Source organism: Solanum stenotomum, chromosome 1 (assembly GCF_019186545.1).
Source record: "Solanum stenotomum isolate F172 chromosome 1, ASM1918654v1, whole genome shotgun sequence".
NCBI lineage: Eukaryota > Viridiplantae > Streptophyta > Magnoliopsida > Solanales > Solanaceae > Solanum > Solanum stenotomum.
Genome location: NC_064282.1, coordinates 98,143,941 through 98,154,798, shown reverse-complemented (window position 1 = coordinate 98,154,798; position 10,858 = coordinate 98,143,941). Strand labels below are relative to the sequence as shown.

At 33.6% G+C, this 10,858-nt stretch overlaps 2 protein-coding genes and 2 long non-coding RNA genes across 6 annotated transcripts; all 4 read right to left on the bottom strand.

Annotated features, from left to right (window-relative positions):
- Positions 1–180: 180 nt before the first annotated feature.
- LOC125853439 (inactive protein RESTRICTED TEV MOVEMENT 1-like) lies at positions 181–1,566 on the bottom strand. 2 transcript variants are annotated; one of them, XM_049533130.1, is made up of 2 exons: positions 1,320–1,566; positions 181–564 (listed from the first exon to the last, which is right to left on the bottom strand). In XM_049533130.1, the coding sequence occupies exons 1-2, from the start codon at positions 1,521–1,523 to the stop codon at positions 229–231; spliced, it is 540 nt and encodes a 179-aa protein (XP_049389087.1). In that variant the 5' UTR covers positions 1,524–1,566; the 3' UTR covers positions 181–228. The 2 variants fall into 2 exon arrangements, with proteins under 2 accessions (XP_049389087.1, XP_049389088.1); XM_049533131.1 differs by having other exon boundaries at positions 184–555.
- A 555-nt stretch (positions 1,567–2,121) lies between these two features.
- Positions 2,122–10,522, bottom strand: LOC125853444 (uncharacterized). Of its 2 annotated transcripts, none has more exons than XR_007445165.1 (4): positions 10,427–10,522; positions 3,337–3,466; positions 3,027–3,243; positions 2,122–2,323 (listed from the first exon to the last, which is right to left on the bottom strand). It is a non-coding gene; the product is annotated as an uncharacterized LOC125853444 (long non-coding RNA). The 2 variants fall into 2 exon arrangements; XR_007445164.1 differs by lacking the exon at positions 10,427–10,522 and adding an exon at positions 4,605–4,700 and having other exon boundaries at positions 2,123–2,323.
- LOC125853440 (inactive protein RESTRICTED TEV MOVEMENT 1-like) lies at positions 5,583–7,416 on the bottom strand. Its single transcript, XM_049533132.1, has 2 exons — positions 7,169–7,416; positions 5,583–6,088 (listed from the first exon to the last, which is right to left on the bottom strand). The coding sequence occupies exons 1-2, from the start codon at positions 7,370–7,372 to the stop codon at positions 5,762–5,764; spliced, it is 531 nt and encodes a 176-aa protein (XP_049389089.1). The 5' UTR covers positions 7,373–7,416; the 3' UTR covers positions 5,583–5,761.
- Positions 8,100–9,437, bottom strand: LOC125853445 (uncharacterized). The gene is made up of 3 exons (XR_007445166.1): positions 9,307–9,437; positions 8,996–9,212; positions 8,100–8,294 (listed from the first exon to the last, which is right to left on the bottom strand). It is a non-coding gene; the product is annotated as an uncharacterized LOC125853445 (long non-coding RNA).
- Positions 10,523–10,858: the final 336 nt, after the last annotated feature.

The following is a 10,858-nucleotide window of genomic DNA, read 5'->3' as shown; positions in this document are numbered from 1 at the left end:
GATGCTTGTGTGGGGTTGTTTAGAGTGCGCAAATTTGTTCAATCAACATAAAAGATATCCTGCTTTATTCTTCTCCCATTCAAAGTTGTCTACACATACACAGTACATTGCGCTAAAACTCTTGACTTGACACGAAAAGTAAATATCTTTTTTTCATGAACCTTGATAGATCTTTATATTATTTATATAACAAGTACATACATACATGAACTTTTACAATTTGCACATTCAACCCTCAATTACATCAATTTTTTCATAATCAATATCTTTTTTTGGAGTTGCAATAATTGGCATTGGTTTAATGTAAACTCCAAAACTTTCAAGTTGATAACCACAAATTGTGCCATGAAATCCATTGAGCCAACCATGATCCAATGCATTTATATTAAATTCTGTGTCTTCACTTGCCATATAAGTAGGTTTATTTTTTGGAAATGGTCCATATGAATTTTTATTTGTCACAAATGTAATTGATTTCAAAACTCTATCTGTTCCAACTATTCCATGTCGACCATTTATTCCAATCAAATATTCTGTTGGATAATCCAGCTTGATCTGAAAATTCTTTAAAAAAATTGTTAGATAAAATTAAATGTTTTGGGTTAGTTTTGTATATAACAGGTAAAGTTTAGTGATTTTAATGATACAAAGATAGTTTTGTGACTCTACTTATAGAACGGGTAAAGTTCGATGACCACATGTGACATCAACTTACATACCAAACATGTATTGTATCAAGTGAGTTGTTATCAACTATATGAACCCTCGATGATCATTGTTGATACATTGCTAATCAGAAGTAGAATGAATCATGTATCTCTTATAGATAGAGATCTCCTAATTTTTCTAGAGCAGCTAAAAAAGATACCAAAACAAACTTGATTGAGACGTAGCGTATGTCCTATTCAAAAAAATTTACGACTCAATCATAGATAATGAAATCAAAATATAACAACAATAATCACTTTTTTTTCTAGAGTCGATCTAAATCAAGGGCAAAACATGTTTAATGAAGAACAAAATTTCAATTGGAGCAAACAAATTAGTGATACAACGTTGAATCTGAGGATGGTAATAGAATATATAGAAGTCTTACCCTTACCTCGTAGAGCAAATAGACCATTGGCACGTACAACATCAACAACAACATGCTAAGTAAATCCCATGATATGGGCCATGAGGTATGCAGACTTTACCCTTACCTTACGGAGGTAGAAAAATTGTTTCCGACAGACCATTGGCACAAGTAAAACATTTTTTTAAAAACAAAATACAACAGTAAAGAAGACACAACACGAAACAATAAAAGTGGAACTTACAATTTCAAGATTTTCTATAGGATCACCATGTCTCACAGATGGAGAAAATTTTCCATCATTGACATATAAAAATTGGAGATGGCTAACTGTTATTCCATAAGAAATAAAGATCATTGCAATATCACCAACATCAACATCTTCCCATATTGCTCCTTTTAATTTACTACTTGCCACAGTTTCAACTTTGAATCTCATATTTTCCATTTCACAAAGATTAATTTACTCAAGATTGTAAAAAAGACAATTAAGTTGTGAGTTTTAAGGTCTATTAGGACCTTATTATATATACTTTATGTTGCAATCTTTTATGCCTTTCCTGAAAATGAATTTGAGATTTGGAATTTTACTTCAATTGGTAGACTAGGTTCTTTTCCTTTATATGAAGAAATGCTGTTTATTGAAGAAACATGTCTTTTGTATTATTCCACAAGTGAGGTCTCGAGAGGGTAGAACATATACAGACCTTACCCCTACCTCATAAAGATAGAGAGGTTGTTTCCGATAGATTCTAGGCTCAAGTATTCTTTTATGTGTCGTTTACCAATAAATTACACCTCAATGACCTTGGCTCGGGCAAAGCTTCAAGGTTAGAAGTTTTGTCCGCGAGGTCAAAAGTTCAGACACCGACCTCCTCCAAGGTCATTCTTGTAAATCACACAACGTTAACGTCCACTTCAAGAAAGGGAAAAGACAACAAAGAAACACTATTTGTAAGATGACAAATATGCATTTCCTTCTATGTTTTGCAAAGAAAAATTCAGAAGTTGGATGACCACTTCTGATTATTTTTCATGCAAATTCCATAAACCAAATGTCACATTAACTTAGTGAAGAAAAGAAAAAAAGAACATCTTTGGTATGAACCAAAGAATAACAAAAAGTACCTAAAATATTTTAGCTATGAACATTTTCATGTAAATCACCTAAAGGTAACTTTGCTATCTTCCTCTGCTTTCTCTATTATCTTCACAACATCTGTTTTATAGACATCATCTCAAGATTCACTGCAATGTGATGGCAAAAAATAATCCGTTAAAGACGTATTTACAGGGAGTATATCTTGACAATCGACATATATAGGTTAAAATTCAAATACACTACGATTCTCTTTCTTTTCCAGACAGCGATTTTAAATATATCAAGGGAAATACACTAACCAAGGATGAAAGAAAGTCTATAGTACTTAATTTGCATCGTTGTGTCAAATTCGAGCACTTGAAAATAGTAGAACCAGTCAAAATCAAGCTCAACCATAATCACTCCGAGAGAAGCTTGACGAGCTGAGAATGAGCCTTGATATCACTATACATGTTAAAAGACTATAGCCCTACAATGGAATGCTTAGAAATTGAATACAACAAAGTAACTCAGTGAATGTAAAAGCACACATCAAACTCCAAAAGGACAGTGATGTGTCGTTTACTTTCAATTCTTCGGAGACATATCACCTATGTGTGAACGTTCCAGATAATGTAGATTTGATAAAAAAGGTTTCGATTTCTTCCTTGTTAACATGTAAACAAGAAAATTTATGAAACGACAAATAAATAAACGAACTTCATCAACGGAATAAATTGTTTCTCAATTGGAGCTGTAAAACAAGCTCTTGACTTGCTTCTTGATGGTAAAATAAATCTAATCATCCATAGAACTAGGAATAAGCTTGAGTTTAAAAAAGGACTAGAAAATTTATGCAAGAATACTCACTTTACGGGTCACAGTACTAGCATTCGGTTCTTGATGGAAATTTACATATTATTCAACGGATACATGAGTGAACGGCGCCATAAGTGCCTCCATCTACGTGAAAGGACACTCGTTCTTGCCGCATCTTTAAGGGGTAAACCGCAAAGAATTTGAACGAGTGTATCATCATCCAACTTATTGAGAGATTCACCTTCTGAACGGATTGATCTTTCACAAGCTGAAATAATAGTAAATAAATCTTTTAGGGTAAACGACAAAGATTCTGAACGAACATGATGCCATCATTCATACATATCAAGAGATTAAATACCTTCCAAATTGATCACGTTATCACGAACCGACACAGCAGAAGACGACATTGCCGCTCCCTTTGTCATCTTTTGAGATTCCGTGAAGCAACACAACACAACAGGCAGAATTTGCGCAAGTAGATGCAACACCTAACACCAAATGACAAGATTTTTTATGCAAGATCAGATTCAATTTTCTTCTTCTTCTTCTGATTAAAGGTAGATTCAAGAAGCTTATCATCATATACAATTCAAGTACTCATCAAAATTCAAAGGGGAAAGACCAAGGTGTCGGGGCCATCTTTTCACTCACTTCGACTAATTCCACGGGATGCATGTCACCTCCCACCAACATCAAAGTTGGAGAGCTAACTATTCCGAATAGTAATACTAGGATTTAGATATTCTAAAACCAAGTTGTTAAAGAATGACAAAAGTCCCACATCGGTGGTTAATGAGATGGGTGGACTCCTTATAAGGCTTGGGCAATCCTCCTCCCTTTGAGCTAGCTTTTGGGGTGTGAGTTAGGCCTAAGACCTAATTTAACACAAGTGAATCACTTCAACATCATTACACATAATCATCACAACAACAACAACATACCCCAGTGTATACAAACCTTACCCCTACTCATAGCTCGTAGAGATAGATCAGCTGTTTCAAATAGTAATTACACATAATCATTACCAATTTTAAACATTTTTCATATCTCAAACTCATTCTCAGAACACATAACAAGAGCATACAAAAATAAAATAAAATCAAGTACTCATCAAAAATCAAAAGGGGGAAAGCTACTATTCTTTATTTTTGGTATGATAACCGTGGTCTTCAAACCAGCTTCCGCACACCTCAATTAATTCCACTAGATACATGTCACCTCCCACCAGTAACAAAGTTGGAAATCTAACCATTCCGAATAGTAATACTGGGATTTAGATCTTCTAAAACCAAGTGAATCACCTCAACATAACTACACAATCATCACAACAACACACCCCATTGTACACAGAGCTTACCCCTACCTCGTAGAGACACACCGAAGGCTATTTCCATTTCTAATAGTAACCATACATAATTATTATCAATTTTAAACTTTTTTCATATCTCCAACACAAATTCTCAGAACACAGAACAAGGGCATATACACACACACACAAAAAAAAATTAAAATTATTATACAAAATCAATTCCACACAAAAATAATAATTTCACATGGCAATCTAAAATGAAAATCTTACATAGCATTGAAAAATAAATTCAAAAAAACAAAAAAAATAAACCTGACCGGAAAACTGGCCGGCGAGCAGCGGTGGTGGTGATTTGGGGCTTTGTAATTGAAAACAAAACTAGGGTTTTACTTCTCTCTCAAATTTCTTCTTCTTCTACTCTTTAGAGTTTTTGTTGCTTCATAAATATGTATCAATGGCTGAATACGGGCATCTGAGCTAGTAGATAGATATACTTGTGTAGGATTCATCTTTTTTTTTCTCTACACTTTGATGTTGTCTATAAATTATCCAATTGATTCTTTCTTTCTTAGTATTCAAATGCAGAAGATTGAATAGTCATTTCCCCTAATCTTCCACTTTCGGTGCGTTCGGTACGGAGGAAAACATTTTCTGTTTCCAATTTTTTCATGTTTGATTGGCTTAAATATTTTGAAAAATGTTTTCGACTTATTTTTCCACTTTTAGTGTGTTGCTCCTTTTTCCTGGTCTTTTTAGGTGTTATTCTTACTTCTTGTCTTGAATAAGGTGGGGCTTTGCTTAGTTTGGTTGCTTCACTTGATTTATGGCGTGTTCGGTATGGAGGAAAATATTTTCATGTTTGGTTGGCTTAAAAATATTTTCGGTACGAAAACAAAATTCTTTAAAAATGAGGAAAACGACTTTCTTAGTGGAAATAAGGGAAACAAGTTTCATATTGATTGTGTCATCTGTGCCATTCAATATCTTATTTTCACCACCACCACCTCCCCCCTTGAAGCCTACATAGTACATCCGTGCCACCGCACATTCTCTACCTTCACTCTCACCTTTGATAGTATTTGTCCGGAACATACGAACGTTTTTAGGATGATGTATTTTGCTAATGTATATAACATGAAAATAAGTAAAAAAATTCACTTATTTTTTCCTCTTTGTACTGAACACACCCTTAGTTGAAGTTCTCTTTGTATGATCAATAGGGTACAAATTCGAGTCTTAGAATAACCATTGATGCTTGTGTGGGGTTGTTTAGAGTGTGTGAATCTGTTCAATCAACATAAAAGATATACTGCTTTATTCTTCTCCCATTCAAACTCGTCTACACATACACAGTACATTGTGCTAAAGCTCTTGACTTGACACGAAAAATAAATATCTTTTTTTCATGAACCTCGACAGATCTTTATATTATTTATATAACAAGTACATACATGAACTTTTACAATTTGCACATTCAACCCTCAATTACATCAATTTTTTCATAATCAATATCTTTTTTTGGAGTTGTAATAATTGGCATTGGTTTAATGTAAACTCCAAAACTTTCAAGTTGATTACCATAAATTGTGCCATGAAATCCATTGAGCCAACCATAATCCAATGCATTTATATTAAATTCTGTGTCTTCACTTGCCATATAAGTAGGTTTATTTTTTGGAAATGGTCCATATGAATTTTTATTTGTCACAAACGTAATTGATTTCAAAACTCTATCTGTTCCAATTATTCCATGTCGACCATTTATTCCAATCAAATATTCTGTTGGATAATCCAGCTTGATCTGAAAATTCTTAAAAAAAAAATTGTTAGATAAAATTAAATGTTTGGGGTTAGCTTTGTATATAACAGGTAAAGTTTAGTGATTTTATTGATACAAAGATAGTTTTGTGACTCTACTTATATAACGGGTAAAGTTCAATGACCACATGTGACATCAACTTACATACCATACATGTTATTGTATGAAAAGTAAGATTGTGTATCTATTGTGGATTTAGTGACTTGAGAAATAATTTCGTGACTTTACTAATAAAACAGTTTAGTGACCACACGTGAAATTAACCCAAGAATGTTAGTATGATACTTAAATGGACCAAGACATGTTATTGTATCAAGAGTAAAAATCATGGATCAATAACAATTATGATTGAGTTTTAAGTGAGTTGTTATCGACTATCTGAATTCTCCATGAACATTGTTGATATATTACTAATCAGTAGTAGAATGAATCATGTATCTCTTATAGAAATCTCCTAATTTTTCTCGAGCAACTAAAAAAGATACCAAAACAAACTTGATTGAGACGTAGCGTATGTCATATTCAAAAAAAATTACGACTCAATCATAGATAATGAAATCATAATGTAACAACTTTTTTTTTTGAGAGTCAATTTAAATCAAGGGCAAAACATGTTTAATGAAGAGCAAAATTTCCATTGGAGCAAACAAATTAGTGATTATTCAATTGACAATTTCATATATACCTTAGTTTATGTAAGAGTCATTAGTACAAAAAGCAATTAAGTCACTCATTTTATACAAAATAGTTTTGCTTCAACAAAACATAAGAAATTACAACAACATACCAAGTGAATCCCACAACGTGGAATCTGAGGAGGGTAATAGAATGCACTCACGTCTTACCCTTACCTCGTGGAGCAAATAGACCATTGACATGTACAACAACAACAATAACAACATGTTAAGTAAATCCCATGATATGGGCAATGGGGTATGCAGACTTTATTCCTATCTCACGGAGGTAGAAAGACTATTTCCGACAGACCATTGACATATTTTTGGAAAAGTAAATACAACAATAAAGAAGACACGACACGAAACATACAAAAATGAAACTTACAATGTCAAGATTTTCTATAAGATCGCCATGTCTCACTGATGGAGAAAATTTTCCATCTTTGACATATAAAAATTGGAGATGGCTAACTATTCTTCCATGAGAAATAAAAATCATTGCAATATCACCAACATCAACATCTTCCCACGTTGTTCCTTTTAGTTTACTACTTGTCACAGTTTCAACTTTGAATCTCATATTTTCCATTTGACAAAGATAATTTAATCAAGATTGGAAAATAAATAAATTGAGAGAAATAATACAAAGAAAGAAAATTAAGTTGCGAGTCTTTAGGTCCATTAGGACCTTATTATATATACTACTTTATGTTGCAATCTTTTATGCCTTTCTTGAAAATGAATTTGAGATTTGGAATTTTACTTCAATTGGTAGACTAGGTTCTTTTCCTTTTGATGAAGAAATGTTGTTTATTGAAGAAACATGTATTTTGTATTATTCCACAAGTGAGATCTCGGAAGGAGGGTAGAACATATGCAGACCTTACCCCTACCTCAAAAAGATAGAGAGGTTGTTTCCAATAGATTCTAGGCTCAAGTATCTTTTATGTGTCGTTTACCAATAAATTACACCTCAATGACCTTGGCGCGGGCAAAGCTTCAAGGTTAGAAGTTTTGTCCGCGAGGTCAAAAGTTCAGACACCGACCTCCTCCAAGGTCATTCTTGTAAATCACACGACGTTAACGTCCACTTCAAGAAAGGGAAAAGACAACAAAGAAGCACTATTTGTAGAATGACAAATATGCATTTCCTTCTATGTTTTGCAAAGAAAAATTCAGAAGTTGGATGAACACTTCTGATTATTTTTCATGCAATTCCATAAACCAAATGTCACATTAACTTAAAAGGGGGTTTTGTGGGGGGGGAGGGGGGGAGGGGGGGGGGGGAAGAAAAGAAAAAAAGAACATCNGGGGGGGGGGGGGGGGGGGGGGGGGTGAAGAAAAGAAAAAAAGAACATCTTTGGTATGAACCAAAGAACAACAAAAAGTATCTAAAATATTTTAGCTATGAACATTTTCATGTAAATCACCTAAAGGTAACTTTGCTATCTTCCTCTGCTTTCTCTATTATCTTCACAACATCTGTTTTATAAACATCATCTCAAGATTCACTGCAATGTGATGGCAAAAAAGAATCCGTTAAAGACGTATTTACAGGGAGTATATCTTGACAATCGACATATATAGGTTAAAATTTAGATACACTACAATTCTCTTTCTTTTCCCCACAACGATTTTAAATATATCAAGGGAAATACGCTAACCAAGGATGAAAGAAAGTCTATAGTACTTAATTTGCATCGTTGTGTCAAATTCGAGCACTTGAAAATAGTAGAACCAGTCAAAATCAAGCTCGACCATAATCACTCCGAGACAAGCTTTACGAGCTGTGAATGAGCCTTGATATCACTATACATGTTAAAAGGCTAACCCTATAATGGAATGCTTAGAAATTGAATACAACAAAGTAACTCAGTGAATGTAAAAGCACACATCAAACTCCAAAAGGACAGTGATGTGTCGTTTACTTTCAATTCTTCGAAGACATATCACCTATGCGTGAACGTTCCAGATAATGCAGATTTGATAAAAAAGGTTTCGATTTCTTCCTTGTTAACATGTAAACGAGAAAATTTATGAAACGACAAATAAATAAAAGCACTTCATCAACGGAATAAATTGTTTCTCGATTGGAGCTGTAAAACAAGCTCTTGACTTGCTTCTTGATGGTAAAATAAATCTAATCATCCATAGAACTAGGAATAAGCTTGAGTTTAAAAAAGGACTAGAAAATTTATGCAAGAATACTCACTTTAAGGGTCACAGTAGTTGCATTCGGTTCTTGATGGAAATTTACATATTATTCAACGGATACATGAGTGAACGACGCCATAAGTGCCTCCATCTACGTGAAAGGACACTCGTTCTTGCCGCATCTTTAAGGGGTAAACCACAAAGAATTTGAACGAGTGTATCATCATCCAACTTATTGAGAGATTCACCTTCTGAACGGATTGATCTTTCACAAACTGAAATAATAGTAAACAAATCTTTTAAGGGTAAACGACAAAGATTCTGAACGAACATGATGCCATTATTCATACTTATCAAGAGATTAAATACCTTCCAAATTGATCACGTTATCACGAACCGACACAGCAGAAGACGACATTGCCGCTCTCTTTGTCATCTTTTGAGATTCCGTGAAGCAACACAACACAACAGGCAGAATTTGCGCAAGCAGATGCAACACCAACACCAAATGACAAGATTTTTTTATGCAGGATCAGATTCAATTTTCTTCTTCTTCTTCTTCTTCTCCTAATTGAAGGCAGATTCAAGAAGCTTATCATCATATACAATTCAAATACTCATCAAAATTCAAAGGGGGAAGACCGGGGTGTCGGGGCCATCTTTTCACTCACTTCGACTAATTCCACGGGATGCCTGTCACCTCCCACCAACATCAAAGTTGGAGAGCTAACTATTCCGAATAGTAATACTAGGATTTAGATATCTAAAACCAAGTGAATCACTTCAACAACAACATACCCCAGTGTATACAATCCTTACCCCTACTCATAGCTAGTAGAGAGAGATCGGTTGTTTCAAATAGTAATTACACTTAATCATTACCAATTTTAAACATTTTACATATCTCAAACTCATTCTCAGAACACATAACAAGAGCATACAAAAAAATAAAAATTAGAAAAAATTGAAGTACTCATCAAAACTCAAAAGGGGGAAAGCTACTATTCTTTATTTTTGTTATGATAACCGTGGTCTTCAAACTAGCTTTCGCACACCTCAATTAATTCCACTAGATACATGTCACCTCCCACCAGCAACAAAGTTGGAAATCTAACCATTCCGAATAGTAATACTGGGATTTAGATCTTCTAAAACCAAGTGAATCACCTCAACATAACTACAAAATCACAACAACAACACACCCCACTGTACACAGAGCTTACCCCTACCTCGTAGAGACACACACAAAGGCTATTTCCATTTCTAATAGTAACCATACATTATCATTATCAATTTAAAACTTTTTTCATATCTCTAACACAAATTCTCAGAACACAGAACAAGGGCATATACACACACACAAAAAAAAAAAAAATTATTATACAAAATCAATTCCACACACAAAAAAAAAATCACATGGCAATCTAAAATGAAAATCTTACATAGCATTGAAAAATAAATTCAAAAAAACAAAAAAAATGAACCTGACCGGAAAACTGGCCGGCGAGCACCGGTGGTGGTGATTTGGGGCTTTGTAATTGAAAGCAAAACTAGGGTTTTACTTCTCTCTCAAATTTCTTCTTCTTCTACTCTTTAGAGTTTTTGTTGCTTCATAAATATGTATCAATGGCTGAAAGATTTATCTAGTGTTCATATTTATAGTGCTACTTTAAGGTCCTGTTTGGACATGAAAAATTGTGATTTAAAATTAGATTCGATTTGAAGTTGAAGTTTGGATGATTATTTTTATGAAAATGTCATAAATTGTGAAAATTATCAAAAGTTCTCTAATTTTTATATAATTCTATGAAAATGAGCAAACTATAATTTTAAATAAGATATCGAAATATTTTACTGTGTCGCGTTGATAAATTGCATATTTTGTGTTCTTTTATAAACAAATATTTGCGATTATAAGATT